This window comes from Lynx canadensis, chromosome A1 (genome assembly GCF_007474595.2).
Source record: "Lynx canadensis isolate LIC74 chromosome A1, mLynCan4.pri.v2, whole genome shotgun sequence".
Taxonomy (NCBI): Eukaryota; Metazoa; Chordata; class Mammalia; order Carnivora; family Felidae; genus Lynx; species Lynx canadensis.
In genome coordinates, this window is record NC_044303.2 from 173,693,143 (window position 1) to 173,717,419 (window position 24,277).

Sequence of the window (24,277 nt, forward strand, 5' to 3'; positions counted from 1 at the left end):
AATGACTGTGCCTAGCAACTCATGGGGTTGCTCTGAGGATTATAAAATGAGATAATACTTAAGTGCTTAGTAGAGAGCCTGGCTGCCTAGCATATGGAATTCAATATATGTTAAATATTATAATTAACAATAGGAGCCAATATCCACCATATGCCATGCACTGTGCTAAGACTTAATTTTCCAAATATTTTATGCATTAAGATACTAAACATAGGAGTCAAGTGTGGTCTCAAATGGAGATCCGTCCAATTCCAAAGCCCATGTTCTTTCTACAATGCCAAATTGCCTTTCTATACAACATATTCATCTTTATAACTTTGTCATTATTTATCAACTAAGGGAGAAGTTAATTAAATTACTTCACATTTCATATAGAAAAGTAAAAACATAATAAGGCTAATTAAATACAATGTTTATAAATACTTAAAAAAAAAAAGAAAAACTACAGGGTAGCCTAGCTGACTCAGTCAGTAGAGCATGTGACTCTTGATCTTAGGGTTGTAAGTTTGAGCTTCATGCTGGGTGCAGAGCTTACTTAAAAAGTTAAAAACTATATTTAAAAATAAATACATACATACATGCTATAATGATTTCCAGTTTGGTCAATTTTAAAAAATCCTTAACAGCATAGAAAAACTCTTACGATTTTTTTAAATGGGATTTAATCTATGTTTTTTCCTAAAGAGTAGCAACCAAAAATAAGAAACAACTAAATACAACTAAATACAAGGGGAGGAATATAATCCAATCATTTAAACAAAAAAAGGGAGAACTCAGGTAAAGGCCTAGACCTTGACTACCCACCTTGAACAACATCCTTTCCTGCCCCACCCTCCCTAACTAATCACAACATATTCAACTCTTTATTCTCCTAAAACAGCAACTATTTCAATCTTTGGAATCCTAAATCATATTCTTCTCAGCCTAGCACACATTCCCCTGCCCCAACTTCTACCATATTCCCATCTTACAAATGGCTTGCACATAAAAAAAAAAAAAAAAAAAACTGGCAAATGAATGCACTGTCTCAGTTATTGTTAGTAATTATCAAAATGCAATAATAGTACAATAAAATATACTTGCTAATGTCACTTTTATTTTTTTTAAATGTTTATTTATTTTTGAGAGAAAGAAAGCATGCAGTGCAAAAAGAAAGGAACCAAGGATCCAAAGCAAGCCTCCTGCGGACAGCAGAGAGCCAGATGCAGGGCTTGAACCCACAAACCATGAGATCACAACCCCAGTGGAAGTCGGACACGCAACTGACTGAGCCACCCAGGTGCTCCTAACTTCTAAGTTTTAAAAGTGACTTTGGGGTGCCTGGGTGGGTCAGTCGGTTAAGTGTCCAACTTCAGCTTGGGTCATATCTCACGGCTTATGGGTTCCAGCCCCATTTCAGACTTGCTGATGCCAGGACGGAACCCGCTTTGGATCCTCGATTCCCCTCTCCCTCTCAATGCCCCTCCCCATCTCTAAAAAAACAACAACAACAACAACAAAAAAAAAACTTAGAAAGTAACTCCTACTATAAAAATAACCACATAAAAAATTAAGTAAAATTCATTCTGTCAGGACAATTATTACCCTAATATCAAAACCAGACAGGGACATTCCAAGAGAACTATACACCTATACGCTAGTATCCCTAATGCCTGAAAATATAAAAATCTTCAAGAAAATACCAGCAACCCAAATACAGCAACCTACAAAAAATATACAACTCTACACAAAATGGAATTTATCCCAAGAATGCAAAACTGGTTCAATATACAAAAAAATCAATATAATGCATACATTAAAAATGAAGAGGGGATGGAACTACACCAAAATAAAGATTTTGTACAGTGAAGGAAACCATCAACGAAATGACAAGGCAACCTACTGAATGGGAGAAGATATTTGCAAATAATGTATCTGATAAGAAGTTAATGTCCAAAATATACAAAGAATTTACACAACACAAAAAATCTGATTAAAACAAATAGTCTGATTAAAATAATCTGATTAAAAAGGAGCAAAGGACCTGAATACACACTTTCCCAAAGAAGATATACAGACTAACAACAAATCACCCAAGACAAAATTAAGGGGCTAGCTCAGTTGGTAGAATACACGACTCTCAATCTCAGGGTCCTGAGTTCAAGCCCTGTGTTGGGGCATGGAGCCTACTTACAAACAAAACAAAACAATTCCATTTAAAATAGCATCAAAAAAGTTTAGAATTAAATGTTTCAATGGAGTGTGAGGGGCGCCTGGGTGGCTCAGCGGGTTAAGCATCCGACTTTGGCTCAGGTCATGACCTCATGGTTTGTGAGTTCGAGTCCCACACTGGGCTCTGTAATGACAGCTCAGAGCCTAGAGCCTGCTTCAGATTCTGTGTGTCACTCTCTCTCTCTGCCCCTCCCCTGCTCACACTCTGTCTCTCTCAAAAATAAATAACATTAAGAAATTAGAATAAAATAAAATGTTTTTAAAAAAAAGGAGTGCAAGACTTGTATGCTGAAAACCATAAACCACCACCAAACAATATTAAAGACCTAAATAAATGAAACAATATTCCATGTTTAGGGATTGGAGATAATATTGCTAAGATGAAGAAAAGCCTCAAAACAATCTATAAATTCAACACAGTCTCTATCAAAATTCCAGTTCCCTTTTTTGCAGAAAGTGACAAGCTGATCCTAAACTGTATATGAAAATGCAAGGGGACAGAATAAACAAAACCACCTTGAAAATGAAAAACAAAATTAGAGGACATACACTTCCTGATTTCAAACTTACTACAAAGTTATATCAATCATAAATGTGTGGCAGTGGCATAATTACGGATAGACATACAGATCAACAGAAGAACATAACTGAGAGTCCACAAATAAATCCTGACATATTTACAAGGGTGCCAAAATCATTTACTAAGGAAAGAATAATCTTTTCAACAAATGGTGCTGGGACAACTAGATACCCACATGCAAAGAAGTTGGGCTCCTATCTCACACCATATACAAAACATTCTAAATGGATAAAAGACCTAAATTTAAGAGCAAAAATACAATTTTAGAAGAAATCATAGAGGAGTAAATATTCCTGATTAAGATTTTATTTTTTTTTGTTTGTTTAGTATGTATCTTTTTAAGATTTTATTTTTAAGTAATCCCTAAACTCAATGTGGGGCTTTAACTTACAACCCCGGGATCAAGAGTTGCATGTTCTACTGACTGAAACCAACCAGATGCCCCATCTTCCTGATTTTGTATTAGACAATGTTTTCTTACATATGACACCAAAAGCACAAAGAAAAAAAAATTAAATAAACTGGACTTGATCAGAATTAAAAACCTTGTGCTCTGGGGCGCCTGGGTGGCTCCATCAGTTAAGCATCTGACTCTTGATTTGGGCTCAGGTCATGATCTCAATGTTCATGAGTTTGAGTCCCATGTCCAACTCCATGCTGCCAGTGCAGAGCCTGCTTGGGATTCTCTCTCCCTCTCTCTACCTCTCCCCAACTTGCTCTTCCCCTCCCTCTCTCCCAAAATAAACTTTTTAAATAAATGGTTAGGGTAGAAAATTTCATGTTATGTGTACTTTACCACAATTAAAAACTAGGGGCACCTGGGTGGTCAACTGGTTAAGCGTCCGACTCTTGATCTCAGCTCAGGTCTTGATCTCAGGGTCATGAGTTCAAGCCTTGTGTTGGACTCCATGCTGGGTGTGAAGTGTACAATAAATAAACAAACAAATAAGTGGATGAATAAATAAATAAAAGGGGTGTCTGGGTGGCTCAATCAGTTAAGCATCCAACTCTTGATTTCAACTCAGGTTATGATCTCACTGTTCATGAGATGGAGCCCTGTGTCAGGTTCCATGCCTATAGCATGGAGCCTGCTTGGGATTCTCTCTTTCCCTCTCTCTGTCCCTCCCCTGCTGGTGCTCTCTCTCACAAAATAAATAAACATTTAAGAAAATAAAAATAAGTTAAAAAATAAAAAATAAAAACTTGAGGTGCCTGGGTGGCTCTCTCAGTTAAGTGTCTGCCTCTTGATTTCAGCTCAGGTCATGATCTCAGTCATGAGATTGAGCCCCACCTCATGCTCCATGCTGGGCATGGAGCCTGTTTAAGATTCTCTCTCTCCCTCTCCCTTTGGCCCTTCCTGTCCCACTCTCTCTCTCTCTCAAAATAAATAAGTAAATAAATAAGTAAATAAATAAATAATAAAAAATAAAGAATTCCCACTGAAACAGGCACATTCATATACTGCTGGTTGGGATTGTAAACATATATACTTACTCTAAGTGGTGAAGCATAGTAATATCTTTCGAAATTATATATATATTTAATTTTGACCCACAAGCCCAGTTCTTGAGAGTAGAGATTTATTTTACAGATGTATTTACATACACTGAAATATGCGTATGTATGTATGAATTATGCATATGGTTGTTCACTTTTAGCAAAAGAATATATGAATTGAAAATGCCCATATTCTTACAATAGAAAAGAATCCACATGTAAAAAAGAATGAGAGAACTATGTTATAAAATGGAAAGATTTCAGGGCACCTGGCTGGCTCAGTTGATAGAGCATGCAACTTTTGAGCTTCAGGTTCTAAGTCTGAGCCCCACATTGGGTATAGAGATTACTTAAAAATAAGATCTTAAAAATGAATAAATGGAAAGATTTCTACAATATATTAAATGAAAAAGCAAGATTATGTGTGCATAATCTGCTACCTTTGTCATAAAAAGGGTGGGAGGTGCCACAGGAATTGAAGGTATTAAATGAGCAGACAACGAACAAGGGTACTTCACTGGTTACCTTTTTGTACTGTATTTTTGAGCCACATACCTATGCAAAAATTCAATTCAGTTTAAAAGTAAAAAGTGGGGGCAGCTGGGTGGTTCAATCAGTTAAGCATCCAACTTTTGGTTTTAGCTAAGATCATGATCTCACAGTTTGTGGGTTCAAGCCCCAGTCGGTCTCTGAATTAACAGTGCAGAGCCTACATGGGATTCTCTCTCTCCCGCTCATATTCTCTCTTTCCCTCTCTAAAAAGAAATAAACTTTAAAATAAATAAATAAATAAATAAATAAATAAATAAATAAATAAATAAATAAATAAAATAGTAGAGGTGCCTGGGTGGCTCAGTTAGTTTAAGGGTCTGACTCCTTGATTTTGGCTCAAGTCATAATCTTAGGGTCCTGAAATCAAGCCCCACACTGGGTTCCACGCTCAGCGCTGGGCCTGCTTAAGATTTTCTCTCTCCCTTGGGGCAACTTAATGGCTCAGTCCATTGAGCTTCTGATTCTGTTTCGGCTCAGGTCATGATCCAAAGGTTCGTGAAATCAATCCCCAAGCAGGGCTCTGTGCTGACAGCACTGATCATGCTTGGGATTCTCTCTCCCAATCTCTCTCTCTCAAAATAAACATAAAAAAAATAGAATTTTTCTCTTCCCCCTTGTCCGCTCACAGGAAATTTCTCTCAAAACAAAAAAATAGTAGTTAATCATGGTCTATTTTGCATACTTAAGCATTCTTTTTTTTTTTTTTTTTTTGAAGGGGGGAGCAATGAGAGAAAAGGAGAAGCAGGGCTCACACTCACCTGAAGAAGGGCTCAAACTCAAGAACCATGAGATAATGACCTGAGTCAAAGTCAGATGCTTAATGACTGAGCCACCCAGGCGCCCCTTAAGCTTTCTCCTTTAATCAAAACTATTCATAGGAGTGCCTGGGTGGCTCAGTCGGTTGAGCGTGCAACTTCAGCTCAGGTTATGATCTCACGGTTCGTGGGTTCGAGCCCCGGGTCAGGCTCTGTGCTGACAACTCAGAGCCTGGAGCCTGCTTCGGATTCTGTGTCTCCTGCTCTCTCTGTTCCTCCCCTGCTCGTTCTGTCTCTGTCTCTCAAAAATAAATAAACATTAAAAAAAATTAAAAAAAAAAACTATTCATTTCGGGGATTCTGGGTGGCTCAGTCGGTTAAGCCTCCGACTTCAGCACAGGTCGTGACTTCACGGTTCATGAGTTCAAGCCCCACATCAGGCTCTCTGCTGTCAGTGCAGAGCCTGCTTTGGATCCTGTCTCCCTCTCTCTCTGTCCCTCCCCCACTCTCTCGCTCTCAAAAATAAACATTTAAAAAATATTTCAAGGGGCACCTGGGTGGCTCAGTCAGTTGAGTGTCCAACTTCTGCTCAGGTCATAATTTCACAGTTTGTGGGCTCAAGCCCCGCATCGCGATCTATGCTGACAAGCTTGCTCAGAGCCTGCAGCCAGCTTCGGATTCTGTGTCTCCTTCTCTCTCTGCCTCTCTCTCTCTCTCAAAAATAAACAAAAGTAAAAACTATTTCAAAAATAGGGATGCCTGGGTGGCTCAGTCGGTTGAGTATCCAACTCTTGGTTTGGGCTCAGGTCATGACCTCCCTGTTTATAGAATCGGGCCCCATGTCAGGCTCTGTGCTGACAGCTCAAGAGGCTGCAGCCAGCTTCAGATTCTGTGTCTCCCTCCCTCTCCCTCTCTCCCTCTCTCTCTCTCTGCCCCTCCACCACTTGTGCTCTCTCTTTAAAATAAACATTTTAAGAAACTTAAAAAAAATTTTTTTTAAATACGGGCGCCTGGGTGGTTCAGTCAGTTGAACATCTGACTCTTGGTTTTGGCTCAGGTCATGATCTCAGTTTTGTGGGTTTGAGCCCCCCACAGGGCTCTGTTCTGACAGCAATGGGCCTGCTTGGGATTCCTTCTCTCTCTGCCCCTCCCCGACTCACACAGTCTCTCAAAAATAAATAAAACTTTAAAAAACATTATCTTAAAAATAATTTTTTTTTTTTAATTCATTTCTTGTTGGATAGGTGTGGTAACCAGCCTCCAAGATGGTCCCCAATGATTCCCATCTCTAGGTATTCATGGTATTCAACCCATGGTTTTCCCCTCCCACATTTATCCCCTTAATTCTTCCTGCTTGGTCTCTCCTCTCTTGGATCACTCACCCTGGGGGAAACTAGTACATACTATGAGCAGCCCTATGGAAAAGCTCATCTGGCAAGGAACTAAGGACTCCTACAGCCAACCAGCAACATTTTCTTAGACAGGGATCCTAGAGCCTTTAGAGGACTGCAGCACTGGCTGACATCTTGCTTGTAATCTCATGAGACACTGAGACAGAACCACCCAACTAAGCCACTCCCAGATTCCTAACCCTCTGTGATATTAATGTTTGTTTTAGCCTGCTAAATTTGAAAGTAATTTGTTAGGCAAAATAGATAACTAATACAGAGGGAAACATTCCTTTCACAGCTTTAAGAATTTGTTTTCAAAAAGGTATTAAAGACACTATAAAAATTGTCATCATCATGGTACTGGATATTAAAATAAAATCCATATTAAATCAGTAACTGTGACAGATAGGATTTCTTCACATTTTTATGTCTGTAAAGTTAATCAAATACATAGAAGCACAATAAGCTTTGAATCGATAAAAGAAATCACTTCAAAACACAGATCTGGGTAAATGAAAAATCAAACTTCAGCTGTACAACTACAGAAAAGCATTCACTAAAACTGAAAAGAGATTGGGGCACCTGGGTGGCTCAGTGAGTTAAGCACCCAACTCTATTTTGGCTCAGGTCATGATCTCACAGTTTGTGAGATCTAGCCCCACATCAGGCTCCATGCTGTCAATGCAGAGCCTGCTTGGGATTCTCTCTCTCCCTCTCTCTCTGCGCCTCCTGCACTCTCATTCTCCTTCTCTCAAAATAAATAAAAAATTTAAAAGAAATGCAAAAAAAAAAACCAAAACCAAAACTATTGAAATGGTACGATCCTTTTGGAAAGCCATAGAGAAGTACATACATCAAGATACAAAAAATTTAACCCATTACCCTGATATTCTACTACCAGCAGTTTATCCTTAGGAAATAATTCCACAAACATTATTATGAAATTATTACAAGGAAATAATTCCACAGATATTACCTATCAAGACTCTACTTACAACTCTAACATCTACTCCACCAAAGAAATTATTTCAGTGGTTTAATTAACTGTACTGTAATACTTCTGCCGACTCTACTATGTTAAAGAAGAACATCTGAAATGTAGATTTTATTACCTCTCAACAACTGCTCTGCAATTCTTTACTGATGGTGGCATAAGTAGAGGTGCTATTCCTTGATATACTTACTATAAAAACAAATTCAAGACATTGTCAGTTGAACCAAATGTAATTTGAATAAATGCCTTTAGATGTAAAATTCCAAAGACAATTAGGATGGCATTAATGTCTATTATTTTTAGTGAGTACAGAGACAACTTCTACATCACCTACTTGCACCAGGGACCCCCAACAGCTCCAATTACACTATCAAGAGAAATTTGAGATGACAAGGGGAATATACCATTGTAATTTACAAAGACTAACCTTCAGACTCTTTCTGGTATATAAGGGGATATCATATAACCAGTAATTATTTTTAATTTAATCTAATGTGTAAATACAATTGTTCATACTCCAAAATGGATTTTATCCTTCCAGCAATCTTTAGCAGAATATTATGGTATTTTATATAAAATCACTGGAATGTGAAAAGGACTTTAGAAACCTTAATAAGTAATTTTGCCTAATAAAGCAACACTAAAATCTGTTCCAACTTATTAAGGGGAAACCACAAATGTGTATGACTTTGTTGGTTCTCTAGTAAATTATCTAAAAGTGGAAGCAATGTTTAAAATTATGGTTTGTATATAACCATTACAAAGAATGTAAAGCATCTAGAATATATAAAGAACTCTCAAAACTCAACAGTTTAAAAAAAAAAATCAAACAATTCAATTAGAAAATGGGCAAAAGAGATGAACATATTTCACTAGAGGATATACAGATGGCAAATAAGCACACAAAAAGATGTTCAACGTCATTAGCTATCAGGAAAATGCCAATTAAAACCATAATGAGAGATCATTATATAACTATCAAAATGGTTGAAATAAAAACAGTGACAACACAAGTGCAAATCAAAACCACAATGAGACATCACCTCACACCTGTCAGAATGGCTAAAATCAAAAAAACACAAGAAACAAGTGTTGGCAAGTGGAGAAAAAGGAACCCTTGTGTACTGCTGGCAGGAATGCAAACTGGTACGGCCACTGTGGAAAAGAGTATGGAGGTTCCTCAAAAAATTAAAAATAGTATTACCAGATGATCCAGTAGTTCCACTACTGGGTATTACCCAAAGAATACAAAAACACTAATTCAAATATATATATATGCACCCCTATGTTTATTGCAACATTATTTGCAATAGCCAAGATATAGAAGCAACCCAAATGTTCATCAACATATGAATGAATAAAGAAAATGTGGAAGATATACATATGTATCAAACAATCCAATTAGAAATGGGCAAAACATACATACATACACATACACACACATATATACATATATAACAGACTATTACTCAGCCATAAAAAAGAATGAGATTTTGCCATCTGCAACAACATGGATGGATCTAGAGGGCATAAGGCTAAGTGAAATAAATCACAGAAAGACAAAAATATATTTTTCACTTGTGGGATTTAAGAAACAAAGAACAATTTTTTTAAAAAGACCAACAAAAAACTAGACTCTTAAATATAGAAAACAAACTGGTGGTTACCAGAGGGCATGTAGATCTCAGGGAGGGGTGAAAAAGAGTAAGATACACTTATCTTGGGGTGCCTGGGGGGCTCAGTTGGTTGACCATCTGACTTGGTTTCAGCTCAGGCATGATCTCACAGCTTATGAGTTCAAGCCCTGTGTCGGACTCTGTGCTGACAGTATGGAGCCTGCTTGGAATTCTCATTCCCTCTCTCTTTTGCCCCTTCCCCGCCCTCTCTCTCTTTCTCTCAAATGAACTTAAAAAAAAAAAAAAAAAAAAAAAAAAAAAAAAGAGTACACTTATCTTGATGCACACTAATGTATAGAATTGTTGAATCATTATACTGTACACCTCACAGTAATATAACCTGTACATTCAATGTACTGGAATTTTAGAAAGAAAGAAAGAGAGAGAGAGAGAGAGAGAGAGAGAGAGAGAAAGAAAGAAAGAAAGAAAGAAAGAAAGAAAGAAAGAAAGAAAGAAAGAAAAAAGATTCACTCATATGAGGACTTTAAGACACAGAACATATAAACATAAGGGAAGAGAAGCAAAAGTAATATAAAAACAGGGAGGGGGACAAAACATAAGAGACTTTTAAATATGGAGAACAAACAGAGGGTTACTGGAGGCATTGTGGGAGGGGGGATGGGCTAAATGGGTAAGGGGCACTAAGGAATCTACTCCTGAAACCATTGTTGCAGTATATGCTAACGAATTTGGAAGTAAATTAAAAAAAGAAGAGAAGAAAAAAGAAAAAAGGAAAAGAAGTGCCTGGCTGGCTCAGTTGGTACAGCATGTGACTCTTGATTTCAGGGTTGTAAGTTCAAGCCCTACAGTGGGTGTAGAGATTATCAAAAACAAAAAACAAAAAAAACAAAACAAAACAAAACAAAAAACTTAAAAAAAGAAAAAAAATAGACCAAGAAAAGGAAAGAAATAGTGATAACACCAAATGATGGCAAAGATGCAAAGAGACTCCATCACTCATATACTGCCAGTAAGAATGTAAATGATAGAGTTGCTCTGAAAATCAGCTTGGCAGCTTCTTATAAAACTAAACATGTCACTACCATATGATTCAGCAATTGTACTTGGGCATTTATCCCAGAGAAATGAAAACTTATGTTTACACAAAAACCTATATACAAATGTTCATAACACTTTTACTTCCAATAGACAAAAATTAGAATAAGGCCAGATGTCTTTTAACAGGTGAAGGGCTGAACAAGCTGTGGAATATACACTGTGTGGAATATTACTTAGTAATAAAAAGGAATAAAATATTGATACATTCAATAAACTGAAGGAATCTCCAGGAACTTACACAATATAAGTGAAAGAACCCAATCCCCAAAAGCTATATACTATATGATACCATTTATGTAACATTTTTAAAGTAACAAAATTTTACAAACAAAGGACAGAGTAAGTAATTAGCAAAGGCTGGGGAAGGAGCTGTAAGAAAAGAAATGGATTTGATGTAAAAGGGCCAAGGGAGGGATTCTTGTGGTGTTCGAACTGTTTAGTATCTTGACCGTGGTGACACATATGTGAACCTACACCAGTGATAAAAATGTAGAGAACTTAATATACACATTATATATTCTACGTACTACACAAAATGAATACAGGTAGATCTGGAGACATCTAGAACACATCTTCTTAGAAATACAGAATTTTCTTCTAGGAAAAAAAAAACATGAAAAACAAAAACTGGGTTCACGTGAACAAGATTGGAGGATTATATCAACATCAATATTCTGGTTGTAATATTTGACGTTTTCATAAAACATTACCATTGCAAAACCAGGCAAAATGCACAAGAGATCCCTCTGTATTATTACTTAAAACTACATGTGAATCTACATTTATCTCAGTAAAAAATTTCAAGAATAAAAATGAGAGTGGAGCTCTATCTACATGCTCATATGAAAATATGTCCTTAATATATTAACCAAGGTATTGAACACGTATACAGGCCATTTACATTTCCAAATTTTAAAAAAAGAAAAGGTTTGTATAAAAAGAAAAGTTTAATAGAACATTAAGTACATGAGGGGTGACAGAAATAGAAACTTTTACCTTCCATTTTTAAGTCTGACTTTTTTTTGCCACAAATATTTATTACCTTTCTAACTAAAAAGAATCACAGCCAGGGTGCCTGGGTGGCTCAGTTGGTTAAGCATCTGACTTTTTTTTTTTAATGTTTTTATTAATTTTTGAGAGAGAGGAGAGAGAGTGTGAGCAGTGGGGGGACAGGGGGGGAGAGAGAGAGAGGATCCAAAGCAGGCTCTGTGCTGACAGCAGAGAGAATCTGATATGGGGATTGAACTCACGAACTGTGAGATCATGACCTGAGCCAAAGTCAAATGCTTAACCGACTGAGCCACTCAGGCACCCTGTGTCCCACTCCTGATAATCAGCTCAGGTCATGATCTCACAGTTCCTGAGTTTGAGCCCGGCATGGGGCTCTGCACTGACAGGGCGGAGCCTGCTTGGAACTCTGGTCTCTCCCTTTCTCTTTGCCCCTTCCCTGTTTGCTCTTTTAAAACAAATAAATAAACATTAAAAAAAAAATCCTAGCCATTTCTTCAAAAGGCCACACTTGAAATTATTTTAAAAGTCTAAGGAACAATCATTCAATGAAAATCAAACCCACCACTGCAAAAGAGATGGGATCTCCTTTCAGTGGGTTCTTGTGAAAACTAGGGGGTAGAGAGGTAACATTTACATCCATGACAACGACAAAAGACAACCAGCAAAACAACATAATAAAGTTATACCACTTAACAGCTGGGAGTACACAAAGATCCTGATCCCACTACACAAAGTAAATTCTCGTGATTACCAAGAAAAAATGGATAAAATTCTATTAAACAGAAATAGAAACTGTCAACAGTAGTTTATGTCTTTAACTTACCAAGTAAGGCAGAAGAGTTCAGAAGAATAAAGAAAAAAAAGCAAAAACGCAAAGACAGGCTTCTGGAAATTCACGACTAACTCTCCCAAAAGGTGTTTGGTTCTTGCATATAATAGGCATTGCTTACTGAGCACCTACTTCAGAACTAGCATCTAGTATCTTGTTGCTCTCAAACAAACCTGTAGGTAAGGTACTAGCCCCAATTTAGAGATGAGGAACTGGGCCTCAGAGATTAAAGGGACTTCTCCAACTAAACAGGAAGAACAGTACACACTCAAACACACTCAGAGATCTGTTCAATTTAAGACCATTATGATTCGGGGTACCTGGGTAGCTCAGTAAGTTAAGTGTCCAACTCTTGATTTCGGTTCAGGTCATGATCTCGTGGTTTGAGATTGAACACCACGTCAGGCTCTGTGCTGACAGTGTGAAGCCTGCTTGGGATTCTCTCTCTCTCTCTCTCTCTCTCTCTCTCTCTCTCTCTCTCTACACCCCCTCCCACTCACGTGCTCTCACTCTCTCTCAAAATAAACTCAAAAAAATAATAGTAAGACCACTATGATTTAATATTCACAATTAAAAGACTGAAAAGTGAGGGGGCACCAGGCTGGCTCAGTCGGTGAAGCATCCAACTCTTGATCCCAGGGTCATGAGTTCAAGCCCCAAGTTGGGTGTGGAGCCCACTTTAAAAAAAAAAAAAATTACCTTGTTAAAAGATTGAAGGTGAGAATGTGGAGAAAAATATTAGGATATTAGGAAACTCAAGTTCAAAGACCTTAGAAATTGAGTGCAAGAGGAGATAAAGTCAAAAAAATTCTGAGGTTTTAAAATTTGGTACACCGAGGAGAAGAGCTGACAGTCCATTCATCACCTTCCTATCTAAAACTTACTTCCTGGGGCACCTAGGTGGCTAAGTCGGTTAAGCCTCTGACTTCGGCTCAGGTCACGATCTCACCTCTTGTGGGTTCAAGCTCCACAATGAGCTCTGTGCTGACAGCTCAGAGCCTAGAGCCTCCTTTGGATTCTGTGTCTCCCTCTCTCTCTGCCCCTCCCTGCCTCTCAAAAACAGATAAACATTAAAAAAATTTTTTTTAGTAAGTAAAATAAAATCTACTTCCCTCCCCAAGTTGTACTGCTATAATAGCACCATCCACCCTTTCCTTTGGTAACTATATAAAGGACTACTACAAAAAAGGCATCATGCTACATACTATTAATATGCAACGATGAATCAGACCAAGAGGATAAAGACATGAGCCAGGGGAGGGTGTGAAGTAAAGCAAATCTAATCTATTAGTAAATAGTTCAGTCTGACTGAACCCAGAACACCTTGGATATAGCATATATGAGATTTGAGAAAGTCAAGAAAGGGTCCTATCAAAGCGACACTAAATATGGGCTTTGTTTGTTAGGTAAATAGGGAAAGAAGTGAGGCACTGAAACTAAAGCTTTAACCAGAGACCTAGAATTTCTCATTTTGGAGGTCAGAAGTAATTTTGGATAAGACAGACTAGAAAGAAAAACTATATGAAGAGTGATAAAGACCTCATAGTAGAATGGGAATTAAGAAATGAAAAAAAGACTGGAGAATCTGTGTAATTTAGAAATCGCATAATGGAGTGCCTGGCTGGCTCAGTCGGAAGAGCAGCATGTGACTCTTAATCTCAGGGTCATGAGTTTGAGACCCACGCTGGGTGGAGATTACTTAAATAAAAATTTAAAAAATAAAAATAAAAACTTAAAAAAAAAGTCAACTCTTGGGGTGCCTTGGTGGCTCAGTCAGTTAAGCATCCAACTTCAGCTCAAGTAATGATCTCGCAGTGAGTTCAAGTCCCACGTCAGGCTCTGTGCTGATAGCTCAGAGCCTGGAGCCTGCTTCAGATTCTGTGTTTCCCTCTCTCTGCCCCTCCTCTGCTCACGCTCTTTCTCTCTCAAAAATGCATAAACATTAAAAAAATTTTTTTAAAAAGTCAACTCTATAGGATGGCATACAAGACCTATGTTTATACTTTACCTCCTGACAACCTCATTCTCCCAGATTCCTATCAAAAGAATTTCTTGGCACTTCTATATCCTACTCCTTCTTACTTACTGGCATGCCTCTGTTCAATTATACATAACCTTTCTGTGAAGTTCTTCAGGATTACTCCAGACATGCCACAGTACTGTATTTATAACACCTATTAAACTACTTACTATTCTGTATTGTCAATGTTTACACTGGTGTTCCTTAAATAGTAAAGTTCCTTAAAAACACAAAGTAGGTCTTACCTTTTAATACTAGCAGTGCCTGGCACAGAGAAAGCACTCAAATGTGGTTTGATCATAAAAATGAGGGACTCCAAAGTTTCCAGCCTTGAAATGAACAGGAGGATGATGCCGTCATTAACACAAAAGGAAATGCATGTTTGGCATAAAGGATAGGTTCAAAATTGAATATGATATAGGTAGAAGAGAAAGTTGGTTGGTGATTAGAATTTCTTGGCCTGAAGCTCAGAAGTCAGATCAAGAGCATTTTCACACAGCAGAGTAAGAATAAAGTAAATCCATGAAAGTGGATGAGACTGCAGAGAATCAAAGAGGAAGAAAAGACAGTAAGCAAAGAAGGGCTGTTTAAAGGAGTGGTGGTCAAATACTGCAAATCTAATAGGGTAAGTATTGAAGTGTCACCTGGGACTTATAAAAGAACAGTTGCAGCAGAGTAGAGGATATAGAAGCCAATCCACAGAGCTTTAAGGAGAGGTTAAAAAAGCAGTTAACTCTTGCAAGAAATTCACCATTAAAGGGGAAAGATCATTGGAAGGGTTATAGGATACAGGAAGATGCCTTTAGAATAGGAAGGTATCATCCCGTTTTTAGGCAGAAAAAAATGAAGTAGAAAAGTAGAAAATAGACTCCAGAAGAAAAGAGGAAAGAGGAATGAGTAACACCAGGTCCTCTAGCAGGGAGGACATGAGGGCAGAACATGAGACGTATGGAGATAGGATCTATTTTCTTTTTAGACAGGAAAGAAGAGGGCAGAGAATTGCTGCAACGATGAGGAGAGCAGAGAGAATCTGAGGAATCATTGTCTCAGGGACCACCACAAGCCATACAAAGATCATCTGCACTCATCTCTCCTTCTTTCCTCAAATCCAGACTCTGATTTTGCCTCCAAACCAGATAGCCCAAAACGGCTGCCAATTTCCCTCCTCTGAAATAATCTTTTCGATTTACCCTCTTTCTTTCTACTACTAATTCTGCCCATGTTTTTTTGTTGTTGTTGGGGTTTTTTTGGTTGTTTTTTTTTTTAATGTTTATTTCTGAGAGAGAGAGACAGCCCATCAGCAGGGAAGGGGCAGAGACAGAGGGAGACACAGAATCTGAAGCAGGCTCCAGGCTCTGAGCTGTCAGCCCACAGCCCAACAGGGGGCTCGAACTCACGAACCGTGAGATCATGACCTGAGCCAAAGTCAGATGCTTAACCGAATGAGCCACCCAGGTGCCCCCAAGTCTAAGTTTTAACTACTATTGCAACAGACTCTGACATCCTAAGGTTGCCTCTATTCTCCCCCAGCCAAAGTTTTTCAAACACAGATTTCATCAGATCACTTCTCAGCTAAAATCCCTTGCTGGCTCCTAGTCCTATCACTTCAACATCAAATGCCACAGTCCAAATTTTTAGGCCCTATTACCAGACTACACTTATCCTACCCAACCAATCCTCAACAAATACTTCCTGAAAATACTATGTTCACTTAATTCTCTACATGAAAAATACCCTTCTAGGAGGTACCTGGGTGGCTCAGTCAGTTAGGCATCCAGACTCCTGATTTCAGCTCAAGTCATGATCTGTTTGTGGGTTTGAGCCCCACACTGACAGCGCAGAGCCTGCTTGAGATTCTCTCACCCCTCTCTGTGCCCCTCCCCTCCTTGTGCTCTCTCTCTCTCAAAATAAACTTAAGAAGACAAAAACAGCCTTCTAAACCCAACCAAACCCAACCCAGCCAAAGCCAATTCAAGTTCCACTTCTTCCTTGAAGCCTTGACTACTCCAGGTTTCATTCATCTCTCCACTCAACTCTTTAACCACTTAAACATCCACAGCATAGAACTCAGTACAGGTGGGTGGTTTTTGAGTACTTTGTAAATCCCCAAGATTGTATAGGATTGTTACAACGCCAAAATATCTATTTTTAAATGGCAAAAAGAAGCCTCTATTCAAACATCTTCCTATGGACAATATAGTGTCTATCTCCACCTAATAATGAACTACTATTACAGTGCCAGTCAATTACAAGGTAAAACTGCAAACAAATCTGGCAAAAAGATGCTGTGTTTCTTGAAATCAATGTAAATAATAAAGAAAAACCACTCTGATTACAGGTATGGAAAAGATGATCTAGGTCAACCAGTAAACAAGTGACAACTGACAACAATAATAGGACAGAAACTTCAAAAAGTGACATGATAAACATCAAAGGATTAAGATATGTTGGGGCACCTGGGTGGCTGAGCTGGTTAAGCATCCAACTCTTGGTTTTGGCTCAGGTCATGATCTCACAGTCTTTGAGTTCAAACCTGACGATGGGCTCCTCAATGACATTGTGGAGTCTGCCTCGAATTCTGTTTCTCTCCCTCTCTCTCTCTCTGACCCTCCGCCAATCACGCATGCACTTTCTCTCTTTAAATAAACTTAAAAACAATGTAAGTCAATGACATAACAGAGGGAAAATAAAACAAGATCAGTAAAATAGTAGTTACCACTGAGTATGCAAGCATTTCTACGATTCTCTCTTCTTTGGTATATGCTTGAAATTTTCTATTGTGGACTTTTTTTTTTTTTAAATGTTTATTTATTTTTGAGACAGACAGACACAGAGTGTGAGCAGAGGAGGGGCAGAGAGACACAGAGACATAGAATCTGAAGCAGGCTCCAGGCTCTGAGCTGTCAGCAGAGAGCCTGATGCGGGGCTTAAACTCACAAACCACGAGATCATGACCTGAGCTAAAGTCAGATGCTTAACCGACTGAGCCACCGAGGCACCCCTATTGTGGACACTTTTAAAAGAGAACCTTACTAAAACGGATTACCTCACTATTTTACAAAAATTTAACCTCATTATAATCATGAAAGAGTGAAACAAAATAAAGTATGTCACCTCCCTCTTATACAATTTCACTGGACAATTTTTTTTTAATTTTTTAATGCTTATTATTTATTTTGAGAGAAAGAAAAAGGAAGAGGAGCAGACACGGAGAGATTTCCAAGCAGGCTCCACACTACCAGCACAGAGCCCCACACAGGGCTTGATCCCACAAACCTTGAGATCCTTGACCTGAGGCAAGATTAAAAGTCAGCCGTTCAACTAAGCCACCCAGGTGCCCCTGGACAAAATTTTTTTTACTCTATTTGATTCTTGCCTTATTATAACAAATAGTTGCCATCACAACCAAAGTTTTGATAAAGGTTTAAAAAGTTTATTTTCATATTTCTTCATTTTAATTTTTCGATATAAAATCCTAAGTAAACTCTTTTCTCCTTATTATGAAATTTTAGTTCCCACTGTAAGTGGATTCATTTTTAGTCACCTTCTTTAGATTAAAAGTACAATATGTACATCAGACTATCCTGGAGCTAGCCAGCTACATCCTAAGAATTTTGAGTATCCCTAAATTCATGAATACCACCACAATATAAATTCTCCATAAAACATCTAAGGGAAGAGTAGAAAACAAACTGCTACAAACAGCCTAGTGAGTAAACCAGGCCCAGCCAAGAGTGTCAGAGACCTTCAGAAGTCACTACAGAAAACCAAGAGTACTGAGATAGTTCTAGGATTTCAAGGGTTTTAGTTTTGTCTCTAATAATCTCAAGTGCCTTGAAGGATGACCTGTCTTTTATGACATCTTTCACTACAAAGCTATGAAGATCCAATGAGACAATACAGACCAAAGCACTTAAAAAGTTGTAAATTATTGCCTGTTTAAACTTAGCTCTGGGACCAACTTTCCTTCAGTATTTTATCAAGTACCTACGTATTATTAAGCACTATACACTGCATACATTCACTGGCAGGAATTAGAAGGTGTCAACCCAATTAAATATAAAAGCACCAAGTCAGGATTATTAACTATAATGACAATCATTATTCACATCACTACATTCAGATAAAATAACTGAAAAGCAGAGGATAAACTGAAGAGGCTGCTTATTTATGGCAGAGGGCAAACAGTCTGCTTATAGCTAGACATACAAAATAAGACAGTATGATTTTGAATCATGTGCCTTTCTCTAACTCTATAAAGGGAATTTACAATCCTAATAACTATATTACTCTCACCAAGAGAATCTTACTCTATCAAAGTATCACATAACAAAAAATACCAACAGCATTTGCTAATGATTTTCTAAAATTTCCAGCCCTAGGCATAGAATCCAATGCAGAGTAAGTAAGTGCTCTATACTTGCTGCAAAGGATCAACTGTGCAGTAATCTGTATATATTAAGTGTGTAGCCATATAGAATTATTTTTAATTACACCTTTCCCAAACTATATTATTCAGCTAAATTTGCACTCTAACACTGACTTCACTATTTCAAATCTTCAGCTAAAAAATATCAAAGGCAAAAATCAAAGCAATACATTGCATCCACGACCTTAAACCAAAGGCCTACAATTGGTTACTCGCCTCTTCAAGCCCATAAAGTCTTTAAGCAATTTATACTTTCTGCCAGAAAAAAAAAATTTCTATTTATACACAATTTTGCTAACTCCCATTTTAGATATATAACATACTATCTATAGGCTCCAATATTTTCAATTGTTTATAATAGAGCCAATATTCCAATGACATCTCTTTGACAAGAAACAGATTTATATGTCATTATATATATGCTTCTAGAGAAACATCTCCACTGTCAAATGCAAGATTTTATGTAAACACAAGGGCATCACTATATATGTAAAAAAATTTCCATGTGAACCCAAGAAAGAGTTTGTCTAAGCTGCCAATAGGTCACCAACACAACTTATCCACCCTAAAAAATACCAAGGACAATACAGACTCAAAGTGACTACCAAAACAAATTTTTAAAATGTGCAACTGCCAACTTAAGAAACCAAGGAGTACTAAAGCATATTTAAAACATGAATCAACAAACAAAAGCAACACACCCACATTCTCTGTGACTTTAAAGAATATCAAGGCTATATGGTAAAGTGAATGTTTAATGCACTCAAAACAGTCACCACATACAATTTTTTTTCTGATTAAATTTTTATATAGATTGCAGAGGCATGGAAGTAAGGAGATCCTCCGTGGTGACACTGCAGGTGACCATAACAATACATCTGGGGAGAAACAAAATCAGAATGAAATATTTAAAGCTGAGAAAAATTTTTTAACAACCAAGAAGTTTGATTTTAAAGGTGATGAAACTGAGGCTAAGAGAACTGAGCATTCCGCTAACTATGGACAGTCCAAGAAATTCTGTATAAGATCAAATAAAAAAGAACTTTATCATTTACCACTCGTTAACAATACACAGCACTACTAAATAACAACTCAAAGTAGATTTTCTTCCGGTTCTATACACTTACACATACCACAACACACAAACACTTCAAAATTAAAACCTAAGTTCAAGAGTCTACTCTGATGGTGGCAGTTACCTACAGCAATAGGATACTATACCTTCACAACAGGTAGTTCAGAAAAACTGGCCTAATTTAAATTTTGACTGATGTCCAAGAAGGTCTTCTCATCTTAGCTACTTTCAATTTGTACCCAAAATGCACTTCAATGTGAAGCAAGCATCACCCCATCAACTAAAAAAACACACCAGGCCTTACGTAAAAAAAGAACTCCAGGAAACTAACTGGTTCACCTGCACTCATGATACCAGTACGCCAAAACATTTAAAAAATAACTAAGTAAAACTAAACAAATGTATGCTCCATCTTGAAAAATGAAATCTGAACTCAATTAAAGGCCCTTAAGAGTTTTAACTCTTAGCCAGTCCTCAACTGAGAGTTAACTGGAAAAATCTGAGGGAAAAAAAAAATCATACAACAGAGATAAATTTAAAAATCAGAGTAAAATCTCCCCAAAAAGCCTATCATTAGCAATAGGCACTCAGCTGTGAACTGATAAACAACCAAAAACCAATCAGTTATGTTTCCCTTTAAGTTGCCTGTATATATACACTTATGTATATATTTAAGTTGTACCAAAAACTGCTTACAAATGGCAATTCCTGTGAAGTAGATGATGATGAAGTTCCAGGTAATTCTAGCATGTTTCCTAATGTACTGGTACTGGAATCTGGATCATCCTGAAAAGATAAATTTATTGAATTTAATTGCTCTTCTATGGTAACGTTTGTATCTCCTAGTGAAAAGGGGGCTGGGAGAAGGGCTGCTTTTTCATTGCTGCCGTCCACTTCATTTCTTTGCTTATTTTTCTGTGTTTCAGTTTGAGGAGCTAATGGCAAGAATGGCGATTTGACTGCACCATTTCTACTCTCTGATGTGCTGTCTTGTTCATTTCCCATGGCCACGTCTACACCATTCTCTGATTTAGGCTCATAATTGCAGGTGGCATTGGTCTGAGTTTCCTCAAAGATCTCCTCTATACTCTCATCCTCTGTGACTGGCTGTTCTGGGTCCATTTCAGAATCTACATCTGCATCGTCCACACAAGTAAAATTCTCAAAGTGCAGAAAGCCATTCTTGATAGTCTTTGTTACTTTTACCTGGAGTTCAGGGGAGTTATTACAAGAGGGTTCCTGTTTCATAGCAAGTGCTGTTGGACCACCAGGACTCAAGGAAGTGCAAACAACTGGCGACTGAGCTCTTGAATCACTTTTTTCAGGGTCTTGAAAGGATTCTGATCCATCAGCAGACCCATTTAAATACTCTACATTGATCATGGAGGCCAAATCCTGTAGTCTCCGCAGTGGAATGTAACAAGATGGAGAATCTTGTCCATAAGCATTTTGGGATGTTCCACTGGCAGTCGATAACTGCATAGTACACCCATTAAGTGGCTCAGAAAAATTGGATTGACCATTACCGAAAGGGCTGTCCTTGTCTTCAGGGGCATCTAAATTCACTGGATTGGAAAAGGGCAGCAGACAATTTCTTCTGGGTAGTTCACAGGTCTGATCCATCCTGGGCCAGCATCAACCTGAAATCCAAAAACAGCAATTAATCTTAGTTTACAGGCCATTTGACTCTTATCTTCAAAATGGCAGCCACTTCTGAAGGCCTAGTGGCCTCAATGCCTTTCTGCTGCACTTCCATGGGCGGAAAAAGTTCCCCAGCTGACGATGGAAAAATGGCCTCGGTGAGCCTCCGCAAACTCCATCTTCCCGGAGCTGGGCAGATCTTGCCACATGCAAACAGCCCGTCCCTTTTTCCTGCACTGCAGACTGGTGGACAGTTGGGCTGAACTAACATTAAAATCCCTTTGGCAGTAGAAATTCCTAAATCTCAAACAGAAATTGTCCTCCCCATCCCCCGCTGGTGGGGGGTGGGGGGTGTCCAGCGGCCGGATCTCCCAAAGGGAGAGGGCTGCAGGGTTCGAAGGGGGCTCCCGGACGCTGCACAAAAAAGGTTACCCTCCTCCTTCCTGGATCGCTCGGGCGCAGCGGTCACAATAGCGCTGCACCCTGCGCCCAGCCGGCACTGAAGCCTTTGCAGCGGCCGTGCCCAGGCCGCAGGCGAGTCGGCCTAAGCGGGTGCACCCCGAACCTCGCCTTTCAGACTGCAAGACTGCTCAGTCCACGGCTGCAGGGCCCAGAGGCCACGACGCGGCAGGGGGAGAGAAACAGAGGCAGCCGGCGAAGCCGAGTCAGGGCAGCAGCAGCTGCTACAGCTTGACAAACATGGCTGCTGCCGACGCCGCCGCCGCCTGCCCGGGCCGCGCTCCTTCCCGCAGCCGCGGCAGCACCTCCTGGCCGAGCCGATCGCACTCATCAATATTAAGCAGCAAGCAAAGTTTGCTGCAGGAGGGTAGCCGGCCCCGCGCCCACCAGCTGGCTACCTGTGGGGAGGCGGAGGCCGAGGTGCGCGCGGGAGGCCGGCGGGGCACGGGCCGCGCCGGGAGGAAGTTCTCCGCGGCCGGGCCGGCTAGGCCTGAGCCCGGCTGGTAGTGATGGAGGGGGAGGGGGCCCGCGGCAACAACGCCGCGGGCCACCAACACCGCGCCGCGCCCGGCCCTCACCCGCGCCCCTCACCTCACGGCCACCACCATCTTCCCCGCCCGGCCGCCTCCTCCCTCTTCGCGCCTGCCCGCCACCCACCCAAGCGCACTAGTTACCGTGCCCCGCGCCCCCTCCCGGGCCGGCTGGGGGGAGGGGGTGACCCTCATTACACTGGGGCGCGAGCGGAGCTGAGGGGAGAGAGCGGAGCCGCTCGCTGCACCCCCCTCCCCCCCGCGTCTCTCTTCAGGGGAGAAGGCAGCGAGCGCGACCTGCCCCGGCCTATTCCGCCGCCGCCTCCTCCTCCTCACACCCCCACCGCGCGCGCCCCCGCGGCGGCGCGTGCGACCCAGCGCCTCGCGCCGGCCCGCGTGCGGCTGGGGCACCGAGTGCGCGCGCACCCCTTCCCCCCACCGCGCGCGCGCTCCCTCTCCTCACTCTTCGGGGTTCAGGGCGGGTGAAGTCGGGCTCGCGAGCGCGCCGCCCAATCAGCGGAGCCGCCGCTGCCGCCCCCTCCCCTCCCCTTGCGCGCCCGCTCGCGGCCTGGGCCTACGGGCCGGCCCGGCAGCCCGGGCGGGGCCTGAGGCAGGCTCCCCAGGGGCCTCGCGCGCCTCCCCGGAGTGTCTGGGCCTGCGGGCGTCGTGGGTGGCACTCAGATCCCCTCACCTACCTCAGGGCGCTACGCTGGCCCCGGGCTGCACACGGCTCCTGAACCCTACCCGTCTCGAGCCCCATCCCCGGCGGCACCTGGCCCGGCTGAGGCCTGTCCGACCGCCCAGCCAGCCCCGTTCGGGCCCGCGTCAGTCCCAGCCTCCATCTTAGGTTACAGCCCGGCTCCCCATCCACTGGGCACCTGCCCTCAGCTCGCTCGGCTCGGCCCGAGGCCAAGGCAACCCCCCTCCTACCGCGGGGCTCACCTGGGGGCTTGGGCTGGGGTCTTCGAAGCCTCAGGCCCCGAGCAGGCGTGGCCGCAGGTGAACCCCCTGCCCAGCCGCACCCCAAACCCACACCACCACCACCACAGACCAAGCTGAGCAGGAAACAAAATGGAGGCAGCAGCTCGGGTCTGCCTCCCAGAGCCAAGCTTGTGCAGCCCCAGGGCTCCCTCCTGCCGCAGGCCCGACGCCCGCGAAGCAGGGGGCTGGCTCGTTCCGGGGAAAACAGGCAGCCGCCCTAGAGCAGCGCAGTCAGGCTGGGGACTCGGCCCTGCGGTCCCCACAGCCCCTCACCCACCACCCCTTCCCTTCCCCCTCCTCCCTATTTCTCTCCCTCCCCCTGCCCGGCCTTGCGGGGTGAGCGGCGATCGGGAGCCGGGTCGGGTCGGGTTACCCGCCCGGGCACTGCCTGCCCGGCCGTGGCCTCGGCCGGGGGATGAGGCCAGGCGACCCCCGCGCCGAGCCCACCCCCCGCACCGGAGCCGGGTAGCAGCCTGACTGCGCGCCCGCACCTCGGCCTGCCGCCGTGCGGCCCCCGCCCAGTGAGGCCGTGTCCCCAGCCCGGGCACCACCGGGACGAAGCTCCCTCACCACCCCCGAGCCCGGGG

The 24,277-nt window shown here is 41.3% G+C and overlaps 1 protein-coding gene across 3 annotated transcripts in view; it reads right to left on the reverse strand.

Annotated features, from left to right (window-relative positions):
• Window positions 1-23,734, reverse strand: part of NSD1 (nuclear receptor binding SET domain protein 1) — a 146,889-nt gene extending 123,155 nt beyond the window's left edge. The window contains exons 1-3 of one of the 3 annotated variants that reach the window (XM_032594062.1): window positions 22,854-23,058; window positions 21,606-21,719; window positions 20,776-20,865 (exon numbers count right to left, since the gene is read on the reverse strand). In XM_032594062.1, coding sequence (XP_032449953.1) covers window positions 20,776-20,865; window positions 21,606-21,635 — 120 coding nt within the window. In that variant the 5' untranslated portion in view covers window positions 21,636-21,719; window positions 22,854-23,058. Of the gene's footprint in view, window positions 1-20,775; window positions 21,720-22,853; window positions 23,059-23,651 lie in introns of those variants that run through there. The other 2 variants (XM_030326753.1, XM_030326748.1) reach the window with 2 other exon arrangements.
• Window positions 23,735-24,277: the final 543 nt, after the last annotated feature.